The sequence below is a fragment of the Truncatella angustata genome (assembly GCF_020726525.1).
Source record: "Truncatella angustata strain MPI-SDFR-AT-0073 chromosome Unknown BKA67scaffold_1, whole genome shotgun sequence".
NCBI lineage: Eukaryota > Fungi > Ascomycota > Sordariomycetes > Amphisphaeriales > Sporocadaceae > Truncatella > Truncatella angustata.
In genome coordinates, this window is record NW_025763381.1 from 2,419,537 (window position 1) to 2,437,707 (window position 18,171).

An 18,171-nucleotide genomic window follows, 5' to 3' on the forward strand; every position below is an offset into this window, starting at 1 on the left:
AAATTTTGGTCTGGTAATTTAGCACCCTAAATAGGACAACACGCATGCCATATATATTTTGCGGCTTTATTTTCCTCCATTGGAAATAGGCATTCATGCTCGACCTTGGTCAAACATAATGTGATGCCTCTTTCTCCCTCCTTTTCTCTCCTGATCTCTCCAAATTCACACATCAATCCCCTTCACGAAAACTATAATATAGTCAACAGGCTGTAAACATGGTGATTGGAGTGGCCGCAGATGTAGATATATACGCGCATGACAGAGAGAGAGAGAGAGAGAGAGAGAGAGAGAGAGAGAGAGATAGAGAGAAAGCCCACACTTGAGTGCCCGAACGTGAACAAGCAATGGGCGGGTGGTATACACTTTTTTATTTCGTAATGTACATGTCTATACACATTGATATCTAAATGTCCGGAGGAGGAGGAAATGTCCTCGCTCCATGCATCGATTGACAAGAAGCCTTTTGATGAGCCAAGGAGAGAATGGCCGGACCACTCCCATTATAGTATACATTCACTCGCGGAACATGTCCGGTTGCGCGCTTCTCCAGCCGTTTATCGCCTCCTCAGGTACCAGTTGAAAGCCAACTGGTTGATGTTGTAGCCGAAGGGTGTTGGCACCTCGGCAGAGCCTACTCTGGCCACTGGATGCCTCAGGTACACGGCAGAGCAGATGTTGTGGTTGACTTCGAGGTATTGGGGGACGAAGGCGAAGGGACTCATGAACTCTCTGGGTTGCCAGGGCGTCATGTAGGGCTTGTCCTGGTTGTATGGGTTGTCCTCCTCCTCCTTAATCTTGCGCTCCAGAGTCTTGATCTCCTCGGGCGTCAGGAGATCCGTGACGGCGGGTTTGCGTTGTGCTGCCTCTCCTGTTTGTGCCTCGGCGGTTCCGTGCTCGGGAGCGACGAGATTCAGCTCGGACATCAACGAGTTGATCTTGGCGGCGATATCAACAGGCGAGTTTGAGCCGCTCTCGGACTGGATCTTCTTTGCCTTCTTGATGAAGCCGCGCAGTGTTCGCTTCTTGGTCACGCCGAGCTTCTCGTTCTCGAGCACTGCCTTGGCCTGCTTTACCATACCACCGATGGTCTTGCGCATGGGGCTGAGATTGTGTTTTTGCTCTGGCTTGTCCGTGGTATCTGGGTCTTGTTCGGGGGCTGGTTCTGCCGATGCCTCCCCTGTTGGCTCGATGGGCTCGACCTCTTCGGATCCGGCTTCTTCGGCAACGTCTTCGGCACCGTCTTCGGCATTGGTGCCTTTAGGAGCAGCCTGGACGATGTGAGGCTTTGGCTTTCCGGTCGCATACATGACTTTTTCCGTATCAACCTGGAACATGTCGCCCGGGTTGAGTTTATAGGCGGGGAAGGGCATCTGCGGAAGGAGATTGTGTCAGTCTTTTGAGTGTTTCTTGCTATCTCGGTTGGTTGGTTGATTCCTCACTGATGGACGGGGTGAGGGCAAGGAAGGTGGGTTTTTTCTTTTATGTATGTACCTTTTTACCGTTGACCTTGACGGCGCCGTGGATACACATCTGTCTGGCCTGTCTCGCGCTGCTGGCAAACATGGCTCTGAAAATGGCAATGTCCAGTCTCCTCTCCATGGGGGAGAAGGCCATGTTCATGTAGGGCGTGATGGTCTTGGGCTTGATCTCCTTGGCGTCCCACAGAGGGGTCTCGTCCTGGCCGGAACCTCGACCGGCCGCCTTCTCGCTGCCGTCGAACTCGGCCATGTATCGGGGATCCATGTTGGCGACGGAGAGGAGGCGGCGGCTGAACATGCGCTCCCAGTCGCGCTCCTTCATGTGCTCGCCGTGGTAGGATCGCAGGAGACCCTTGGCCCGCCATTTCTGCTGGAAGAAGGTTTCTTGGTCGGACAGGCCAATCTTGGGATCCCTTTGCCGCCAGATGTTGTAAAGGTTGTACTTGTTCCACGACTGGCGCAATTTCTACAGTCGAACACAGGTCAGCTCGGCTGCTCCGCTCCAGTGGCAACAACAAAACAAAAAAAGACACAGACAGAGACACCCGGATAGGCGCAGCAAGGCAGATGGTCGATTGATTGATCGATTGATCGATTGACTGGTTGGTTGGGATGGTTGAGATGGGAGTAAATTACTGACCGGCCTTCTCAAGACGTGCAACCTCTTTCCCTTGGCCATGTTTGCTGTCGTGCGGAAAGGCTACGTCGTCGTGTGCTGCGGCTTCACGTCGGGGGTTCAGGAGTCCGCAGTCACAGGTCCTTTGACTTTCAATGGATGCACGCGATAACACGATGTCTTTGGCTTTGGCTTTGGCTTTGGCGTAGCTCCCCCCCGTCCTCAAGTCCCATCCAAAAATTTCGTGAGGACCCCTGTCACGTGGTGCTTCGCTTTGGCGCACTGTTCCGTTGGCGCATTTTGGAGGCGCAGGGTACAGTGCCAAAGCGACTCTTCTAAGCAGGGGCGGAGGACGCTCTACACGCACAGGCCTCCTCTCCCCGTGTCCCCATCCATCCAATACTGAACTGAATTGAGCCTGAGCCGCCTTTAGTGCACAACACCACTAACTTGATTACAGGTAGGTCATCCATCTACGCATCTGCATGTCCTCACGTTACTCTATTGTCCCATCATCCTGAAGTGATTTCCACTTTCCGGTTGGATTCATTGACTGCATCAACACAATGCTCGGCCTCAAACATCTATAGGACACTTCTCCTGCTGTTGAATATTGACAGTCTGCTTATCCCTCCCAGTGCCATGATCCACCATGCAACTTGACCTCCGTTCAACCAACATGCCATGGTATTTATTTCAGCATAGATGGCTCTACTCGACAGCCCATCCCCAAGCTTTCTTCAGATGATCCTGCGCGCCCCCTGTAGGCCAGAAGTGCTCCGCTTCTGTTTTGACCAGGACATTCAATAGTCCACCGCGCTCGCCATCGTCGCTGAACCGGTCTCCGCACATGGTCACACCCATGCTTGCTGTGAACATTGCGGGGACTGTCGCTCGGTTTGTGAGGGCAGTTGCGCATAGTTCTCGGATCTGTGTACGTATTTCTGTCTGTCAGGCTGTGTCAGGGTCGGGCTCACAATGATCGGCATGTGCTGCTTGAAGGGTGGAAATGGGTTCAAGGCGAGTCGCGCAACCTTGGCAAACACTGAGGCACCTACATCCAGTTTCTGCTGAGCGAGCTTCTGCCCCGGCCCTATCCTCGGTATGGTCGGATCGTAACACATCAACAATGCTCTTGCAAAGATGGCATGTGCGTTGCCGATAACTGCACGTATTATTAGCACTATCTCGTCTCCCATCGTCGACCTCTTCCTCCAACTCACCAACGGCACTACCGAGATAGAGCACTGTGGGAAACACTTCACCCTTGGTCTTGTCGGGCTCCGAGTACGCAAATGGAAGCCAGCTTGACGGCCTTGCCCTTAGCCAAGCCTCGTCGTACTCCTGCAACCTCCGCCATTCATCTATCGCTCCGCTTGCCGCCTCGCCTCCAAAGCAGTATCGGAGCACATCTGCACAGTGGATGATGATTCGGTTCGCCCACACGTCGTCGGTCGCAGGAGAGTTGAGCGAACGATCGACCCAAGCGTGGTCGAGGTTGAGCTTGACGGGTCGCTGTGCGGCGAAACCCACCACGATCTCTTGCCGAAGACCACTCCAGAAACAGGCTCTCCGAAGGCTGGAGACAGGGGCCAGCTCGAGAGAAGACAAAGTTTCTGGCGAGGAGGGCGAAGTTATATTGCTCATGAAAAGCTGGATGCCGTGGAGATGCAATTCGTGGTCTGCGCCTATCAATGGCACTAACAGGAAGTCATCAGTCCATGTTCCATCGTGAGAGTAAGTAGTAACCATACCGTCTATCTCCTCCAACGTCCGTAGGAGGATGGTCGCCGCAAGCAGGTCGTCATTTGAGAGCGTGGACGGGTCCATATATATCGCCGACAGCTGGTTCAGGCATTCTTGTTGGTATCGATCTGCAGCATATTGGTCAAACTGTTCGCCCATGCTTAGATGGCGAGAAGACAAGGCGAAAATGGCATTGAGCAATGTTGGGCACGCAATAGCCCGGCGTGGAACTTCGAGCGCGAAATGTTTTTGGTTGTCACATAGATCGAACTACGGGTCATGGAAGTTAGCATTGCCATGGGAGATAGACAGCTATGGCCGTTCGTCATAAAACCTCCCACTTACCCAGTGACACATATGTTCGAGGTAATATTTCATCAATCGCACCTCGGCTGGGTTACGGAGGGGAAACGCGCCGTCAAAATTGCCATCGCCGCTCGTCAAGAAGACAAGCGAGCCATCCGGGATGGAGGAGTAGGCTCGGCTCCCAGTGGCAGATTGTGCCGGACTATGCGTTGCAGTAGTCGGCGACAAAGTATCTACCAACAAGTATTCTGCTGCTGAGACTGGTACGTGATTGACAGGGGGCGTGACCACATTTGATAGCGGTAATGGCAAATCAGCTGGTGCTGGTAGTGTAAAAGGATAAGGGCTTTCTCCATCCTGAAGAGTATAAAACGCCCTAACCTCATCTGTCTCATTCACAAAGTAGACTGCGCATCATCAGCACAGATTGTAAGACATCCTCGACGGATTAGAGCACTCACATCGAGTGGGTAGTCTGGCCCATCGTTGGTCCGCCTTTGGACAGCTAGAGACATGACTCGAGATCAGCAGTGGTCCACCATTCACTTGTGATATGAACCCTGGTTCCCAACAGGTATTTCTGGCTCGTTGGCGTGACCTACCGATGAAACTTGAAGCGTAATTCTCTAGCTCGAACGCACTTCTTCCCTGACGCCGCACATCGATCGCATGGCGGAGGTTTCTCAGCAGGCCCTGGTGCGTAGCCTTCCAGGTATTCACATTTCAGATGCTTCTCGCGGCATGACTGTACAGCACACAATTAGTGGTGCCTTCCGAGGACCTGGGACTATCTAACATCGGGTGGAATCGGAAGCATATATAGAACAGGAGGGCAAAGAAAGAAATGACGTTACTACCTGACATGGCTGCTGGTCAACCCCAGACCCCATACTCAGATTCTGAGCAGTCAGGGGACCGGTAATGGACGAGCCTTGGGAAGCGGGCCGCCAAGGATTGTCTGAAGTGACGTTGAACTTTGAGTTCTTAATGGAGACATCCGTCCTTGATCAATGCTAGAACGGTTGCTCAGGTTGAAGTTGTTAGGAACAACGCAGACCTTCACAGGCGAAAAAGTTGACAATACGCACATGAGATCTGATTCTGAGCCGACTTGTGGTCGGGGAATCGAGCCTCTTTGACTGAAATGGCCATGAACGCCGAAACGCGACCACGAGAATGCGTGGTCTGGGGACCAAGACCGTTGATGCAGCCGTTTAGCCAATCATTGTTGGCGCAATACGAAATAGTCCGCCGGCCTAACCAAACCCCCAAACTTCCCCGCAGTTTTCCCCAACTATCACTCAACGACGCCTTGGGAAATATGGGTAATCATTCTTCAGACGTGAATAATCGCATAAGAACTAAACAATATGACTGTACAAGTTGTCATTACATCGCTGAACATCAAAGGTGGTCTGCAAGCAATACGACATCGACGACACCAAGAATGTAACAGATATCCGGACGTCACCATGCATATGAATCACGCATAAAGAAGCGGCTGGAAGGATCAGTGGAGTGTTCTCGTGATCTCTTGAAGCAAACTTCAGCACTGCGACCCGTTATTCCCCCACTGTCCCAGAGACTGGGGCCGCTGTATGTGCCGACAGGTGCCAAGCCGGCGCTTCAGTAACAGGGCGCGACTCGCGAGACGCTGCTAAAGTGATGCCCATTGACGCAATGACGTTCAAGCGCAGTCAACTCTGGGGCTGCATCGACGGTTTTGCCCCTTTCTGGGGCTGCGGAGAAACGGTTCAGCCCCTTTCAAGGGTTCTCCACAGTCTATCATCAACACCAAGCACTTTGCTTCCCCACATTGGGGTATTCGTGGTATATGGGATCCATTATATTGTTGTTTCTCCAGATAACCAAGAATTAGTGTTCGGGGATGGTGTGCAGGAGGCCAGCGTAGTGACAACCGGATGAAGATATAAGGACTCCATGATCGCCCTACTCCTCTCTTTACTTTTATGTGCTGTAGACTCACTTGAGTAACCACCGAATTCCTGGAGTCCCAACAAATTCTCCCTGAAGTTCCAAAGCATTCCATCTTCTCTTCATCATGGAGAAGAACGAGACGAAGGACTTCATCGACACCGCTTCTGCGGAGCATGATGAGGGCCAACCTGCTCTCAACCTAGACGAGCTATCCTATGGACCTTCCGGCATCCGAGGCGTCTTCGCGTCATCATACGTTGCACTATGTGCCGGCTTTGCCACCATTGGCGGTCTGTTATTTGGATATGAGTGCGTAAACGTGAAATGGTGTGGACTATGCTCTGTGTAGCTAACGAAGATGAAAAGCCAGGGTGTTATTTCCGTGACACTGGTCATGGACCACTTCCTCGATCGATTCCCCGAAGTTAGCGAAACTGCCGCAGGGTCTGGTTTTTATAAAGGCTTGATGACTGCCATGATCACCCTGGGAGCATTCATCGGAGCAATTAACCAGTGCTGGGCTGCCGACGCTTTCTCTCGAAAGTATTGTATCATGATCGCGGTTGTGATTTTTATCGTCGGATCTGCCCTTCAAGTCGCTGCCATCTCGTACACTATGCTGGTCGTTGCACGTCTGATTGGCGGTATCGGCATCGGAATGTATGTGATCGTTACTAATTCAGCGATGAGGCCTCTAAACTGACATATCTGCCAGGCTGAGTGGTGTCGTACCACTCTATATTGGAGAAATCGCAGCGCCGCAAATCCGTGGAACACTCCTGGTATTCGAGCAGATCTCGATCGTTGTGGGTGTTGTCGTAGCTTTCTGGATTACATACGCAACAAAGGGGATCAACAGCGCGTGGTCGTGGCAGTTGCCCTTCCTCCTCCAGATCGTGCCGGCACTGTTCCTGGGCTTCGGCGCGATTCTGCTGCCCTTCTCACCGAGGTGGCTCGCAGCAAAGGGCCGCGAGGATGAAGCGCTCATAAACCTTGCAAAGCTAAGGCAACTGCCAACTACCGACAACCGAGTACGACAGGAATGGATCGATGTCATCGCTGAGGCCAAGTTTCAGCAACAGGTCCTCGCCGAGAGACACCCAAAACTCGTCGGCAGCTCGGGTTTCGGCAACAAGATGAGGTTGGAACTGGTCTCATGGGCCGATTGCTTCAAGCCTGGCTGCTGGAAGAGAACCCAAGTTGGCGCTGGCCTGATGATGTTTCAGCAGTTCGTGGGGATTAACGCTCTGATCTACTACTCGCCAACACTCTTCGCGACTATGGGCCTCAAATACGATATGCAGTTGATCATGTCGGGAGTGCTGAACATGGTTCAGCTCGTCGGTTGCATCACCAGCTTATGGACCATGGATCACTATGGTCGTCGGAAGCTTCTTATCAGTGGCAGTGTTGTGATGGCCTTGTCGCATATGATCATTGCGATCCTTGTGGGCAAGTTCTCGTATGATTGGCCCGGACATACGACAGAAGGCTGGGTCAGCGTGGCGTTTCTCATGATCTTCATGCTGGGTTATGGTTCCACTTGGGGGCCGGTCCCCTGGGCCATGCCAGCTGAGATCTTCCCCTCGTCGCTTCGAGCCAAGGGCGTTTCGATCAGCAGCGGATCCAACTGGCTGAACAACTTCATCATCGGACTCATCACGCCACCATTGGTGCAAAACACAGGCTTCGGTGCATATGTTTTCTTTGCTGTGTTCAGCTTGTTATCTCTCGTCTGGGCGTATTTCTGCGTTCCCGAGACGGCGGGCAAGACGCTCGAGCAGATGGACGAGGTGTTTAATGACAGGGGTGGTGCGTCTGACATTGCGAAGAAGAATCAGATACTATCGGACGTGATTAGAGAAAAGACGGCGCCAACTTACGGAGTCGAGCCATAAGTGAGCTACGGAGGAGACGGTTAGGTAGTTGAGTGCGCCTTGTCTAGGAGAGTTGCAGAAACACAAAGCTGAGATACATAATCGTGATTCAATGAAGAGCGTTTCGCCTGAGCTCAATGTTGATGTTTTCTAATATAATCATCGTGATTGCAATGTCATATGCCGAGTCCAGTTTGGTCCAGACTAGTCTAACCTTAGTGTAGCCCTTAGGTAGCTGCTACTCGATTGAATATCTCCTCTGTCAATGGAGGATAAACGTCTGGAAAAGAGAGCACTCGAGGGGCCGAAGTCATGTCAGTTTAATCAGTAAGGTGAGTTCGTTATGAGTGATGGCATGACTAATCTATACGTACAGTGGACCAGGACTGCCTAATCGATAAGAGCTTAGGGGGGAAAAAGTTACCGTGGTTGTTTGGCTGGAGCAGCGCATTGAAATCATTGAAATCATTGAAATTGCGGGGCTCGAGGCCCAAGAGCAAAAGTGCAATTGGTGCGCGCAAAGTTCAGGTGCTTGCGCTTGTGCTTGTCCTAGGTCCCGCAGCTACTTGTTATCATTAACTTATCCGTAGCTCCATCAGAATCTTTTTTCGAAGCTCCCGTCATTGTTGCGACTGACTGACTGACTGACTTGTGATTGTTCGTCGTAACAGATCAGACCGCATTGAACCCATAACTTCTACACCACCAGTCGCCCCAGACTGGATCTCTTCATTATCAACATACTCTTATCATTGGTGAGTCAATTCCTATTCCTGTGCAGTCCCTCTCCAATCCCAGTTTCGAGTCGCAAACGCCGAGTGACTCTTGCCTCTCTGCCTCTGCCTCTGCCTTTGCCCCGCCATCGTCTTTTTCTTTACTTCTTCTCTTCTGCGACTGCACCTCACCACTGTGACCTTGATTTTTATTATTATTATTATTATTTTTACCCACCATATTCACTTTCTTTCCCTTCATTGTGTCGGTCTTCTCAAGATCCAAGTTACCACTCCAGCACTTTCAACATCACTGCACAGTACAATTCCTCGCACTTGACTTGGCAGATATCTGCCTGGTCCAGTAGCAGTTGTCGCTCCTCAAGGTTTCACGACGACTTCCTTGACGTCTACGAGTCCTTCTGTTCGCCATCGTACTTCCTGCAGTCTCACCTTGCACTCTTTTCTAACCTAGTATTGCCACAGCGTCCCATTCGTTGCTACAAAACACAGTCAGCATGAGCGATCAAGAGGTCAAGGCCCCCGAGGCTGTCGATGTTCAGATGCCTGACACCACCACCGAGCTCCAGCCTGATGCCCAAGTCGACACCAAGACCGATGCAACTGAGCCTGAGACTGAGCCCAAGCCTGAGTCTAGCACCACTGAGGAAAAGCCCTCCGAGGTGGCACCAGATGCCCAGGATGATGGCAAGACCGATAGCCAGGGGCCTAGCATTAACAACCCACCCAAAGACATGCTCAAGGTTAAGCGCCCTGAGACCACCAAGAAGGGCAAGACTGGCAACAAGTTTGACGTCTCGGACCTTCCAGAGACTGATGATCCTGACTTGATCCGCCGCCAGGTAAGCCTTCTGCTATGCAGAACTGACTCGACATTTCTAACTTTCATCCCAGATCCAATTCTACTTCAGCGACAGCAATCTCCCGACTGACAAGTTCCTGTCTGATCTCACTGGTCTGGCCGAGAACAAGCCTGTCCCTCTCAAGACCATCTGCTCCTTCAAGCGCATGCGCCGCTTCCAGCCTTACTCCGCCGTTGTCGCTGCCATGAAGGAGAGCAAGGATCTTATTGTCGACGGCCCTGAGGGTGAGGAGACTCTCCAGCGGAAGAAGCCCTTCGATCCTACAAGACGTACCAAGATCGACGAGCGAAGCGTCTATGTCAAAGGATTCGGTGAGGAGGGCCAGTCAACTCAGTTGGATATCGAGGCCTTTTTCACACAGTTTGGCGAAACCAACTCCGTCCGCCTTCGACGTGGAGACGATGGCGGTTTCAAGGGTTCCGTCTTCGTTGAGTGGGCCGACCAAGAGGCGGCCGACAAGTTCATGGCCCTCGACCCTCAGCCCAAGTGGAAGGATCACGACATGCTGATTCTCCGCAAGCTGGTCTATCAGGAGCAGAAGAACGAGAAGTTCCGAAACGGAGATGGAGAGCTTTCTGGACCTAGACGTGGTCGTGGCAACTTCAGAGGTGGCCGTGGTGGTAACCGTGGTGGCTCTGATAACTGGAAGGATCGTCGGGATCGTGATCAGAAGAATGGCCACCGGGACCAGCGCGGCCGTGGACGTGGCCGAGGTCGGGGTAACCGGGGCCGAGGCAGAGACCATGGTGGCTCGCGTCGAGACCAGGAGGATGAGAAGCCCAAGGTCCAGCCTAGCGGTGACGGCAGGCCCAAGATCCACACCAGCGAGGACAAGCCTTCGGAAAATAAGACCAATGGCAAGCGTACTCGCGACGAAGACGGCCAGGGGGCTCCTCCTGCCAAGAAGGTTGACACCAAGGAGGCTGCTACTGAGGCATCATGAGCAATACAAAGCCGTTTATAAGACACTTGGGATTGCCGATATACTCCGGATCTCGTGATTCCCAGAGCGCGGGCACCCACATCGACTTCACGTCTTACTCCTTCTTTACCACGTCGCTCTTATGAGCTTGCTTGATCACATTCTACACTATCAAAAGTAGCAATCACAGGACTCAGGAAAACGGCATTCAGCGGATCATGGCGTTGCGGTTTGTTTTTGTTCACCGTTCATAGAAGATGATACTGGTAATGGAAGACAGGATCGATCGGGCAATATTTCGATATTTTGTGTACTCGTCGATTGCGCCACTTATTTGGACAGGTCTGTCACCAAGTTTGGGATATGAAATTACACACTTATACACTATGCTTGTTTCAAGCCCACCCTGTCCGTGCTACAAGCAACCAAATGGTTATTTCCCACGACGTGATTTGAAGCCTACTTTACACTTGTGGTACCCCTAATCGCAACTCGCATGCTCACTTGTGCCGACCCGTAGCAGGGGCCATCTCTCACCCAGACGTGCATTACAGGAGTTTGGGCCGGGGCGATTCAAGATTCCCCGTTGTTCGCGTAATTGGCAGGGTTGAAACCAGTCAGGCACGATTGACCTGATTTCCACTCGCCATCCTGGGTCCGCAAGACCTCCATCAGCGGCAGATTTATACATACCCACCGGCTAAATACAACGACCATGGAATCTGTGCTGATCTGCAAACCACTATCTAGTATAAGTATGAGTGATGGCTTCAGTACTGTGAATTGCACAAACAGCTATCGGAATCTGTTAGACTCGCCAATCCCGAGAACCGTTGTAGTCGCTATCCCTCGGAGTCGTGGTAGACTGTTCTCCTCAGTCACAATGAAGAGACTTCTATCCTTCTTCATTATCCTTGTGATCTGGACTACACAAGTCCTCGCCCATTGGAATTACAACAACTTGATCATAAACGGCAAAGTTGCTGGAGACCCTTACCAATACGTCCGCCGGACCAACAATTCCAACGCACCTCTACAGATTGTTAACAGCACTGACATGCGTTGTAACGCTGGTGCATCGCTCGGTACATCCCTCAACACCAGCACCTTGACCATAAACGCAGGCGACGAGCTCGGCTTCGTCATTGAGTCTACTTTCGGCCACCCCGGCATCCAGCAAGTTTACCTATCCCGTGCCCCCGATGGCGTGAACGCTGCGGACTACGACGGCAGCGGGGATTGGGCCAGGATTTATGCCGTGACGACGCTGGCCAACTCGACCTTGGGAGACGAGGGCCTGGTCTGGGCCATGCGGCGAACGCATTCGTTCAGGTTCCCGCTCGCTCGCAATGTCCCGCCGGGGGAATACCTACTACGGGCCGAGGGGTTGGCACTGCATGCCGCGCACAAGCTCGACTGCGCCCAATTCTACGTCGGATGCGCACAGGTCAGAGTCGTCGGGGACGGGACCGGGGTGCCGGCTCCCTTGGTCAGCATACCCGGAGTCTACAGTGATACGACACCTGGCGTGCTGATCCCCGACTTCTGGACAAGGATCACGAACTACACTGAACCAGGTCCCGAGTTATGGCCACCAGGTACTCAGACGCAACATGTTGTGAAACAACTGGATTCCTGAGTATGGGGGTTGGGAGGCAAGCGCACAGCTGCCGAGCCACCTCGGCATTCAACTATCCGTTGTTGTCGTTATTATGGTCCATATGGATACTAGCTCAGTATCCAATAGGGATATAGCGCAGCCATGTTAACCTCTTATTTCCGTCTTTTAAATTGTCTATTTCTCCAACTTGTACCTGCACACAAATTCAAATGAGTGAAACAGAATATCACATTTGCGATTCAAGGGTAGACATAGTGTCTAATTGTCCCACAGGATGAACCAAAGCTCATGTTGTGTGATCTTGAAGGATTTGTGGAATCATCGGATCGTTCGGTTTAGGACTGTCGTTGATTGCTGTCGGGAGAACTTTGAAGATTTCCTAAACGGTCGGATTGTTACTTACCCTGGTCTACACTCTGCGCCAAGGCGTTATGGTGAGAGTATGGAGCCTTAATGATGACCAATGCTAGGTGTTATACATTGAAGCAGGAGATGACGTTATTCATTAGTTCTCATTTATTGCGAAGGAGCATTATGCTCAATTCTTAAGACAGGCATCGTTCCGTTGAGGGCTGCAGGATTGCGTTATGCTCAGCTCCATAACACGACCACCTCAAGTTGCGGTGACCAAACATATATCTGCAACCAGGTTACTAAAAATTATCGCCCATAAGTACTCAATGCATGCCAGCCATAATCATTAAGAGCATCGATTTGTAATCCACGCATATCTATAGGGGCAATAGGAAGATATCGTGATTAAATAGAGAGCTTTGTCGCGATACTGATGTTTGACTTGATTGTCTACATCGTCAGTCGTGAGAGCAACATACAATTTGTGACACCAAGGAACGGAAGAGCATAATGAGCAGTGGATATTTCCCGCACAATGGCTCCGACCTGTTTTACACAGTCCAAGGGCCTGACTCTGGGATCCCGATAATCTTGTTACATGGTTGGACTTGTGACCAAACCGACTGGGTGTTCCAAATTCCGCTCCTCCTCACCCAGCGGTTCCGCGTCCTCGCCCTCGACCTCCGTGGTCACGGCCGCAGCACCGTCCAAGACAACGTGTCTGAATTCGACCCGATAACGCTGAGCGACGATGTCACCGCCCTGGCCCGTCACCTCAACGTCAGCGCCGACAACCCGGCCATATTCTTCGGGCACAGCCTTGGGTGCATCATCGCATCAGAGCTGGCCGCGCGGCATCCTGAACTCGTGCGGGGTCTGGTGCTCGTGGACCCGTCATACTTCATGACGCCCACGCTCATGACCAGCCTCGCCGAGCAGCTCAGGCGAGACCCTGCCGACGCGCCACAGCTCTCTACGGCGTGGCTCGAGAACGCGGGTGTCTATTTGAGTGCGCCGGATTGGCTGCCAATATGGAACAAAGTCCGGGCCTGGGGCATCGAGCCGCGCGTAGTCGGCGAGACATGCCTCGGGCTGATAGAGCGCTTGGGGGCTTCTGGTTCCACATATCTGAAGAGCGTCAAGGCTACCAAGGATCCGATCCCGCGCTTAGTTGTGGCTGCTTCTCCGGGCGGTATCGATGTAGAAAAGGAGGCGGGGGTCGATGAGACTTATGATCGTGTTGAGTTGCTGCAGGCTGGTCATTGGCTGCACAAGGTCAATCCGGAAGGATTTAACGCTCTTTTGGAAAGCTGGCTGAGGCAATGGGGATATTTGCCTACGTACTCGGCTTAACTAATTAGATATTGCGTTTCGGATAAGCGAGCTACTTGTGTAGTGGTATGGTGAGGATCTAAACCCATATAAATACCCCGGGTTTCTCCTTACTCGAATCTCGTACTATCCATAGTTTTCTATTAAAAGTTTGGATTTATGGATTTGACTACCGCAACAAATATCTATAAGCTAACTTTATATGCCTATATTTACTTATGACGAGTGCAGTCTCCTGAGCTGATGCCTTTATGTGGTAAGCTTTTCATAATTCCACAACTAAGGGTAAACCTTCTATGAACATTTTATGAATTAGAGTCGGTCTAGATTGATCCAATCAAGCTGTTGGTTTTGTTATCGTTTGTGTAGCATAGTACCACTAGTCGTACCTCCATTCTCCTTATATCATACTGTGAGGGAGACTGAAAGTCGGAATGCCCCTCGTTGGTGTATTCAGCATTTAGAGTATCGAAATCCAAATGCAGTGCCACTAAGCGGTCGGATTTCCATTCCAAGTCACAATTCTGTTGAACGATTATATTGGACGCGAATGTACACCCACGATATAATCTACCAAGAACTTATTGTCCAGCGGCAAATGGACTTCTCTTCCTCAATTTCTCTCCGAAGAACCACAGCATGATCGGACTCGGCCATCCAATCACAATGGCCAGGAATGCTAGAAGTGTATTGCCCCAACCAAGTCCCAGTCGGTCGTATAGGCTTGAAGCAAAAAGTGGAAAGCCGAATCCAGCAAGCGAACGCAACACCGTCGCTGCACCAACGGCGCTTGCGGCATACCGAGTGTAAGTGTCGACCAAGAATGTCTGAACGCACTGGAATCCGATGATTGTTCCGGCAGCAAAGATACATGCTCCAATATTGGGCCCTATCCAGTGTGTTTTGTATTCGGCGGTCCAGCCGTAGATGAGCAGCCCCGATGGGACGAGAATGGCACCGGGCACCATCATTGGCACACGGTATTCAGGTCGTCCAGGACCACCGTTTCGTCGCTTCAGGCCCGCGTATACGCGGTCCTGCAGGGGCGCACAGACTTGTGCACCTAAGAAAAAGCCAAGACCCAGTGAGATATAGTTCAGACCGCTTATGCCAAGACTCTCCCCATAACCAGCCGGAGCGGGCGAGGCCCACAAGCTCGGGAATGACACTAACACAATGTACATGAGACCGTAGAGGAACATCATGTACAGCGAGAGCGCCTGTAAGATGACCTGGGTTCCTAAGAGCTTGAAAGGTCGTACGAAAGCTATCCGCAGAGTCTTGCCCAGTGTTCTGTCCGGGTGGTCGAATGGCGTGTGTAAGTTTTCGTTTCCAGTTTCTTTCATGAGTTTTTTTCTTTTCCATGCCAGAAGGACCGGAACATAGGTTTCTCGTAAAAATATGAGACCGGAGACCTGGATAACAGCATCGGCAATCGTAGTAGCATAGAATGTCCACCGCCAAGTTGTATTTTGAGTCACAAAAGCACCAACTGCAAGATGAAATTAGTCGCAAATACTGGATTTTTCTTCTCACTGTTCTACTTACTGATAGGTCCAATGGCTGGTCCAAGAAGAGGACATAGAGAGTACAGCGATATCGCCTTGCCTCTTTCCTCGGCTGTGAATAAGTCTCCAAGGACCCCGCCACCTATAGCCAGAGGGGCAGAGCCACCCAGACCGGAAAGAAACCGGAAAGCTATGAGTTGACCTTTAGTGCGGGCCAGTCCGCAACCGAGGTTGAAGAACAAGTAAAGCACATTTGTCGACTGGAGTACGAGCATTCTTCCATATATCTCGGATAACGGACCCCAACTACAAGACGTGGTTAGTCGGAACTGGCGTGGGACAAAGCACAAACTTACGCTAACGGACCAATGGCGTATGCAAGAACGAAGATGGACAGGATTATAGCTTGTTCAGTTCCTGCAGAGACACCAAACTCCTCCCCGATGGTCGTCAGAGCTGGTGCAACCATTGACGACGAAAGAGGTGATATTAGAGTGAATGTCGACACGGCGAACACTGTAAGCCATTTTCTGCTAGATATCCAATTCTTAGGGTTCTCGGGGTCATCGGGTCCTATCCAAGTAACGAGGTCCGGGTCATTAGGGTCTGGTGCTGTCGTTGTTATCTTCTGCTGCATCGGCTGACCTAGTTCGGGGTCTCGCCGGCTTTCTACGCCATAAAGATTATCTGACACAGTCCGGGAGAGTGCCTGTGATCTTGATGTTCTCCTTGACCTAAAGCTTGGGCGGCCGCTGAATGAAGAGTCACTAGAGGAGCCACCATCATTGTCGTCGTCAGAAGAGGAAGACGATGAGTATTTTGGGTTGCTCTCTTGTTTTTCGATCTGTCCAAAATCCTTGGCAGCGCTCTCTATATTGACTGTAACGCCAACCTGTGTTGACGACGCATTAACGTCATCTTGGACTTTTTCTCTTAGTTGAGATTCTTCGCCTAGAGTTATGTCCTTCATGGCCTTTTCTGCACTTTAAAAAATGAAAATGATTATAATGGCGGCTTGGCAAAAATGAAAAGAGGCGAGGATCTCCAACGCAAAAGATATATACGTGATATCCGACTGATTGATAATAGTGTAGACTGTGGATCTAATCTTTGGCCGAAACACGCTTGAAAGTCTTTGATGTGCCGGATATCTATACATAAACAATCTGTAGATCTTCAGCAAGGTCTCCTTCCTCAAATGTGGGAATAGGACACTTCAAGAACAGAGGCATATGTGAGTCACTTCGCCAACGAACATATGGTCGATATGAAGCCAGAACGATCAGTAGAGCCGTCAAATGTATCCTACTAGCCAAAGTGTGGCCTTTTCTAAGTTGCACGCGAACAACTGCTGCATAGTGACATGCTTGACTTGACCGTCCGGAACCGACAGCCGTGACGGACAAGGGATTCTTTTTGAATGCCGAGAGCGGGTCAGGTAAAGCCCAATCATAGGAGCCACGAAAAAAAAGACTGAAATTTGGAAGAAATCTTGCTGCTGTTGTCTCCACCTTTCGAGCTGTTCGAGCCGGACTTAAGCGGTGTTCGTATATAATAGTGGAGGCGCTGTACACTGCCGGAACCGAACCGGCGATGATACAGCCGTATCATTTGGAGTTGCTTTCAACTTGTTGGGTGGTGGCCTACTCATGGTATGTACTCGCGGTTATTCATCATTGAACAGTTGTATGGTATCCTTTTCTTTATCAAAAAGAAAGAAGGTATACTACCATGGCAAATTCAAACGTTGGAACGACCATGAACAAAGCCGAGTCGTTGACAAGTAGATCTGCCTTCCATCAGCATTACTATTTTACACAACTTCAAGTCGTGGTTACCCTGACTTAACCAGAACTGACGATTGAAATTATCGCATTTGTTCCATCTAGAAACTTAGGTGCAGATATCCACTTGCACTTAACCGCAGAAGTACCATCATCGTTATGCTATGACAGGTCTCTCAATGCGTTGGCCATGGCCAAACCAACAACAGAACTGCTGATGCTGTGCTTTTGACGACTACTTACTTCTTTCAGTTCGGCATGGGAAAATACGAGATAATATTTGAACCTGCATCCTTACGAGTAATACCGATTTCGCGATTTGCGCTTCTCGCGAGGCTTCAGCATTGATTGCTAAAGTCCGTCGAGTCCTGACCAATACCCAAGTGGCATGATCTAAATGTGAGACTGGAGTAGTCAAGGAAGTTCGTGGCGTTGAACCACGTTTCACGTTTCATGTCAGACAGATAATTCCACATGACATATTGCTCAGCATAGGGTCTGAATGGTATATCAAATTGTGAGCAAGAGTCAACGCATCCTCGACAACATGAGGCTTGGCAGGAACGAAAGCATCGCGGACGTAAAGGGTGTTTGTCGAGCTATTATGCATGGTATTTGCCTCCGTGAAGTAGTGGGGTTTTGCAGGCTTGATGGCGGCGCTCAGGGTCTGAACTGCGACGGTAAGAAGCAAGAACAAGACCGTGGAAGGCTATATGGAGGATAGTCAAAGATGGCCCTCGGTTGGTGGGGGCAGTAAAGGAAGCACGAGAGCAGGAATATATGAGGACTATGAGCTACCCTACTCGACTAGTTGCTTGGAGTGGTTTGTTGAGATGAGGCGTGGTTTCGTGGAGGCTCATTCTTATGGATTTATTAGCAGCTCTAAACGTACAGTGAATTTGTAATTGGGATGGCGAGTGCCTGAAACAATTTTCTTTTGCTAGCAAATTGGCCCTCAAATATATGGGGAATGCACAGGTCACTTTTTGTGTTCACAGAAACATTCAATTATGAACACACTTACGATTTGTTGAATTCTTTGCGAGTAAGAAGAATAGTGCGAAGCTCGGGATCCTCTGTCAACACAGG

At 50.8% G+C, this 18,171-nt stretch overlaps 7 protein-coding genes across 7 annotated transcripts; 4 read left to right on the forward strand and 3 right to left on the reverse strand.

Moving 5' to 3' along the window:
* Positions 1-264: 264 nt before the first annotated feature.
* Positions 265-2,284, reverse strand: BKA67DRAFT_545148 (uncharacterized protein). Its single transcript, XM_046101313.1, has 3 exons — positions 2,122-2,284; positions 1,495-1,947; positions 265-1,373 (listed from the first exon to the last, which is right to left on the reverse strand). The coding sequence occupies exons 1-3, from the start codon at positions 2,158-2,160 to the stop codon at positions 558-560; spliced, it is 1,308 nt and encodes a 435-aa protein (XP_045963758.1). The 5' UTR covers positions 2,161-2,284; the 3' UTR covers positions 265-557.
* A 524-nt stretch (positions 2,285-2,808) lies between these two features.
* On the reverse strand, positions 2,809-4,633 carry BKA67DRAFT_589556 (uncharacterized protein; the record flags this gene model as incomplete). Its single annotated transcript, XM_046104482.1, has 6 exons — positions 2,809-3,045; positions 3,156-3,262; positions 3,321-3,797; positions 3,852-4,113; positions 4,189-4,351; positions 4,611-4,633. The coding sequence occupies 6 exons, from the start codon at positions 4,631-4,633 to the stop codon at positions 2,809-2,811; spliced, it is 1,269 nt and encodes a 422-aa protein (XP_045963759.1).
* A 1,578-nt stretch (positions 4,634-6,211) lies between these two features.
* BKA67DRAFT_508537 (putative MFS monosaccharide transporter) lies at positions 6,212-7,985 on the forward strand (the record flags this gene model as incomplete). Its single annotated transcript, XM_046097163.1, is given in 3 exon segments — positions 6,212-6,430; positions 6,446-6,747; positions 6,803-7,985. 3 exon segments carry the CDS (start codon positions 6,212-6,214, stop codon positions 7,983-7,985), a joined length of 1,704 nt encoding a protein of 567 aa, XP_045963760.1.
* Positions 7,986-9,195: 1,210 nt separating this feature from the next.
* BKA67DRAFT_529773 (uncharacterized protein) lies at positions 9,196-10,504 on the forward strand (the record flags this gene model as incomplete). The annotated part of the gene is made up of 2 exons (XM_046099127.1): positions 9,196-9,540; positions 9,593-10,504. The coding sequence occupies 2 exons, from the start codon at positions 9,196-9,198 to the stop codon at positions 10,502-10,504; spliced, it is 1,257 nt and encodes a 418-aa protein (XP_045963761.1).
* An 862-nt stretch (positions 10,505-11,366) lies between these two features.
* BKA67DRAFT_652855 (glycoside hydrolase) lies at positions 11,367-12,122 on the forward strand (the record flags this gene model as incomplete). Its single annotated transcript, XM_046106240.1, has 1 exon — positions 11,367-12,122. One exon carries the CDS (start codon positions 11,367-11,369, stop codon positions 12,120-12,122), a length of 756 nt encoding a protein of 251 aa, XP_045963762.1.
* An 846-nt stretch (positions 12,123-12,968) lies between these two features.
* On the forward strand, positions 12,969-13,811 carry BKA67DRAFT_589546 (Alpha/Beta hydrolase protein; the record flags this gene model as incomplete). Its single annotated transcript, XM_046104477.1, has 1 exon — positions 12,969-13,811. One exon carries the CDS (start codon positions 12,969-12,971, stop codon positions 13,809-13,811), a length of 843 nt encoding a protein of 280 aa, XP_045963763.1.
* Positions 13,812-14,371: 560 nt separating this feature from the next.
* On the reverse strand, positions 14,372-16,268 carry BKA67DRAFT_589547 (major facilitator superfamily domain-containing protein; the record flags this gene model as incomplete). Its single annotated transcript, XM_046104478.1, has 4 exons — positions 14,372-15,282; positions 15,339-15,604; positions 15,655-16,142; positions 16,191-16,268. The coding sequence occupies 4 exons, from the start codon at positions 16,266-16,268 to the stop codon at positions 14,372-14,374; spliced, it is 1,743 nt and encodes a 580-aa protein (XP_045963764.1).
* Positions 16,269-18,171: the final 1,903 nt, after the last annotated feature.

Coding starts and splice junctions, on each gene's coding strand:
- BKA67DRAFT_545148 (XM_046101313.1), bottom strand. CDS start 2,160: ATGGCCAAGGGAAAGAGGTTGCACGTCTTGAGAAGGCCG. Junction 1,948..2,121: donor TGCACGTCTTGAGAAGGCCG/GTCAGTAATTTA, acceptor GTTCGACTGTAG/AAATTGCGCCAGTCGTGGAA. Junction 1,374..1,494: donor TCAAGGTCAACGGTAAAAAG/GTACATACATAA, acceptor CTCCTTCCGCAG/ATGCCCTTCCCCGCCTATAA.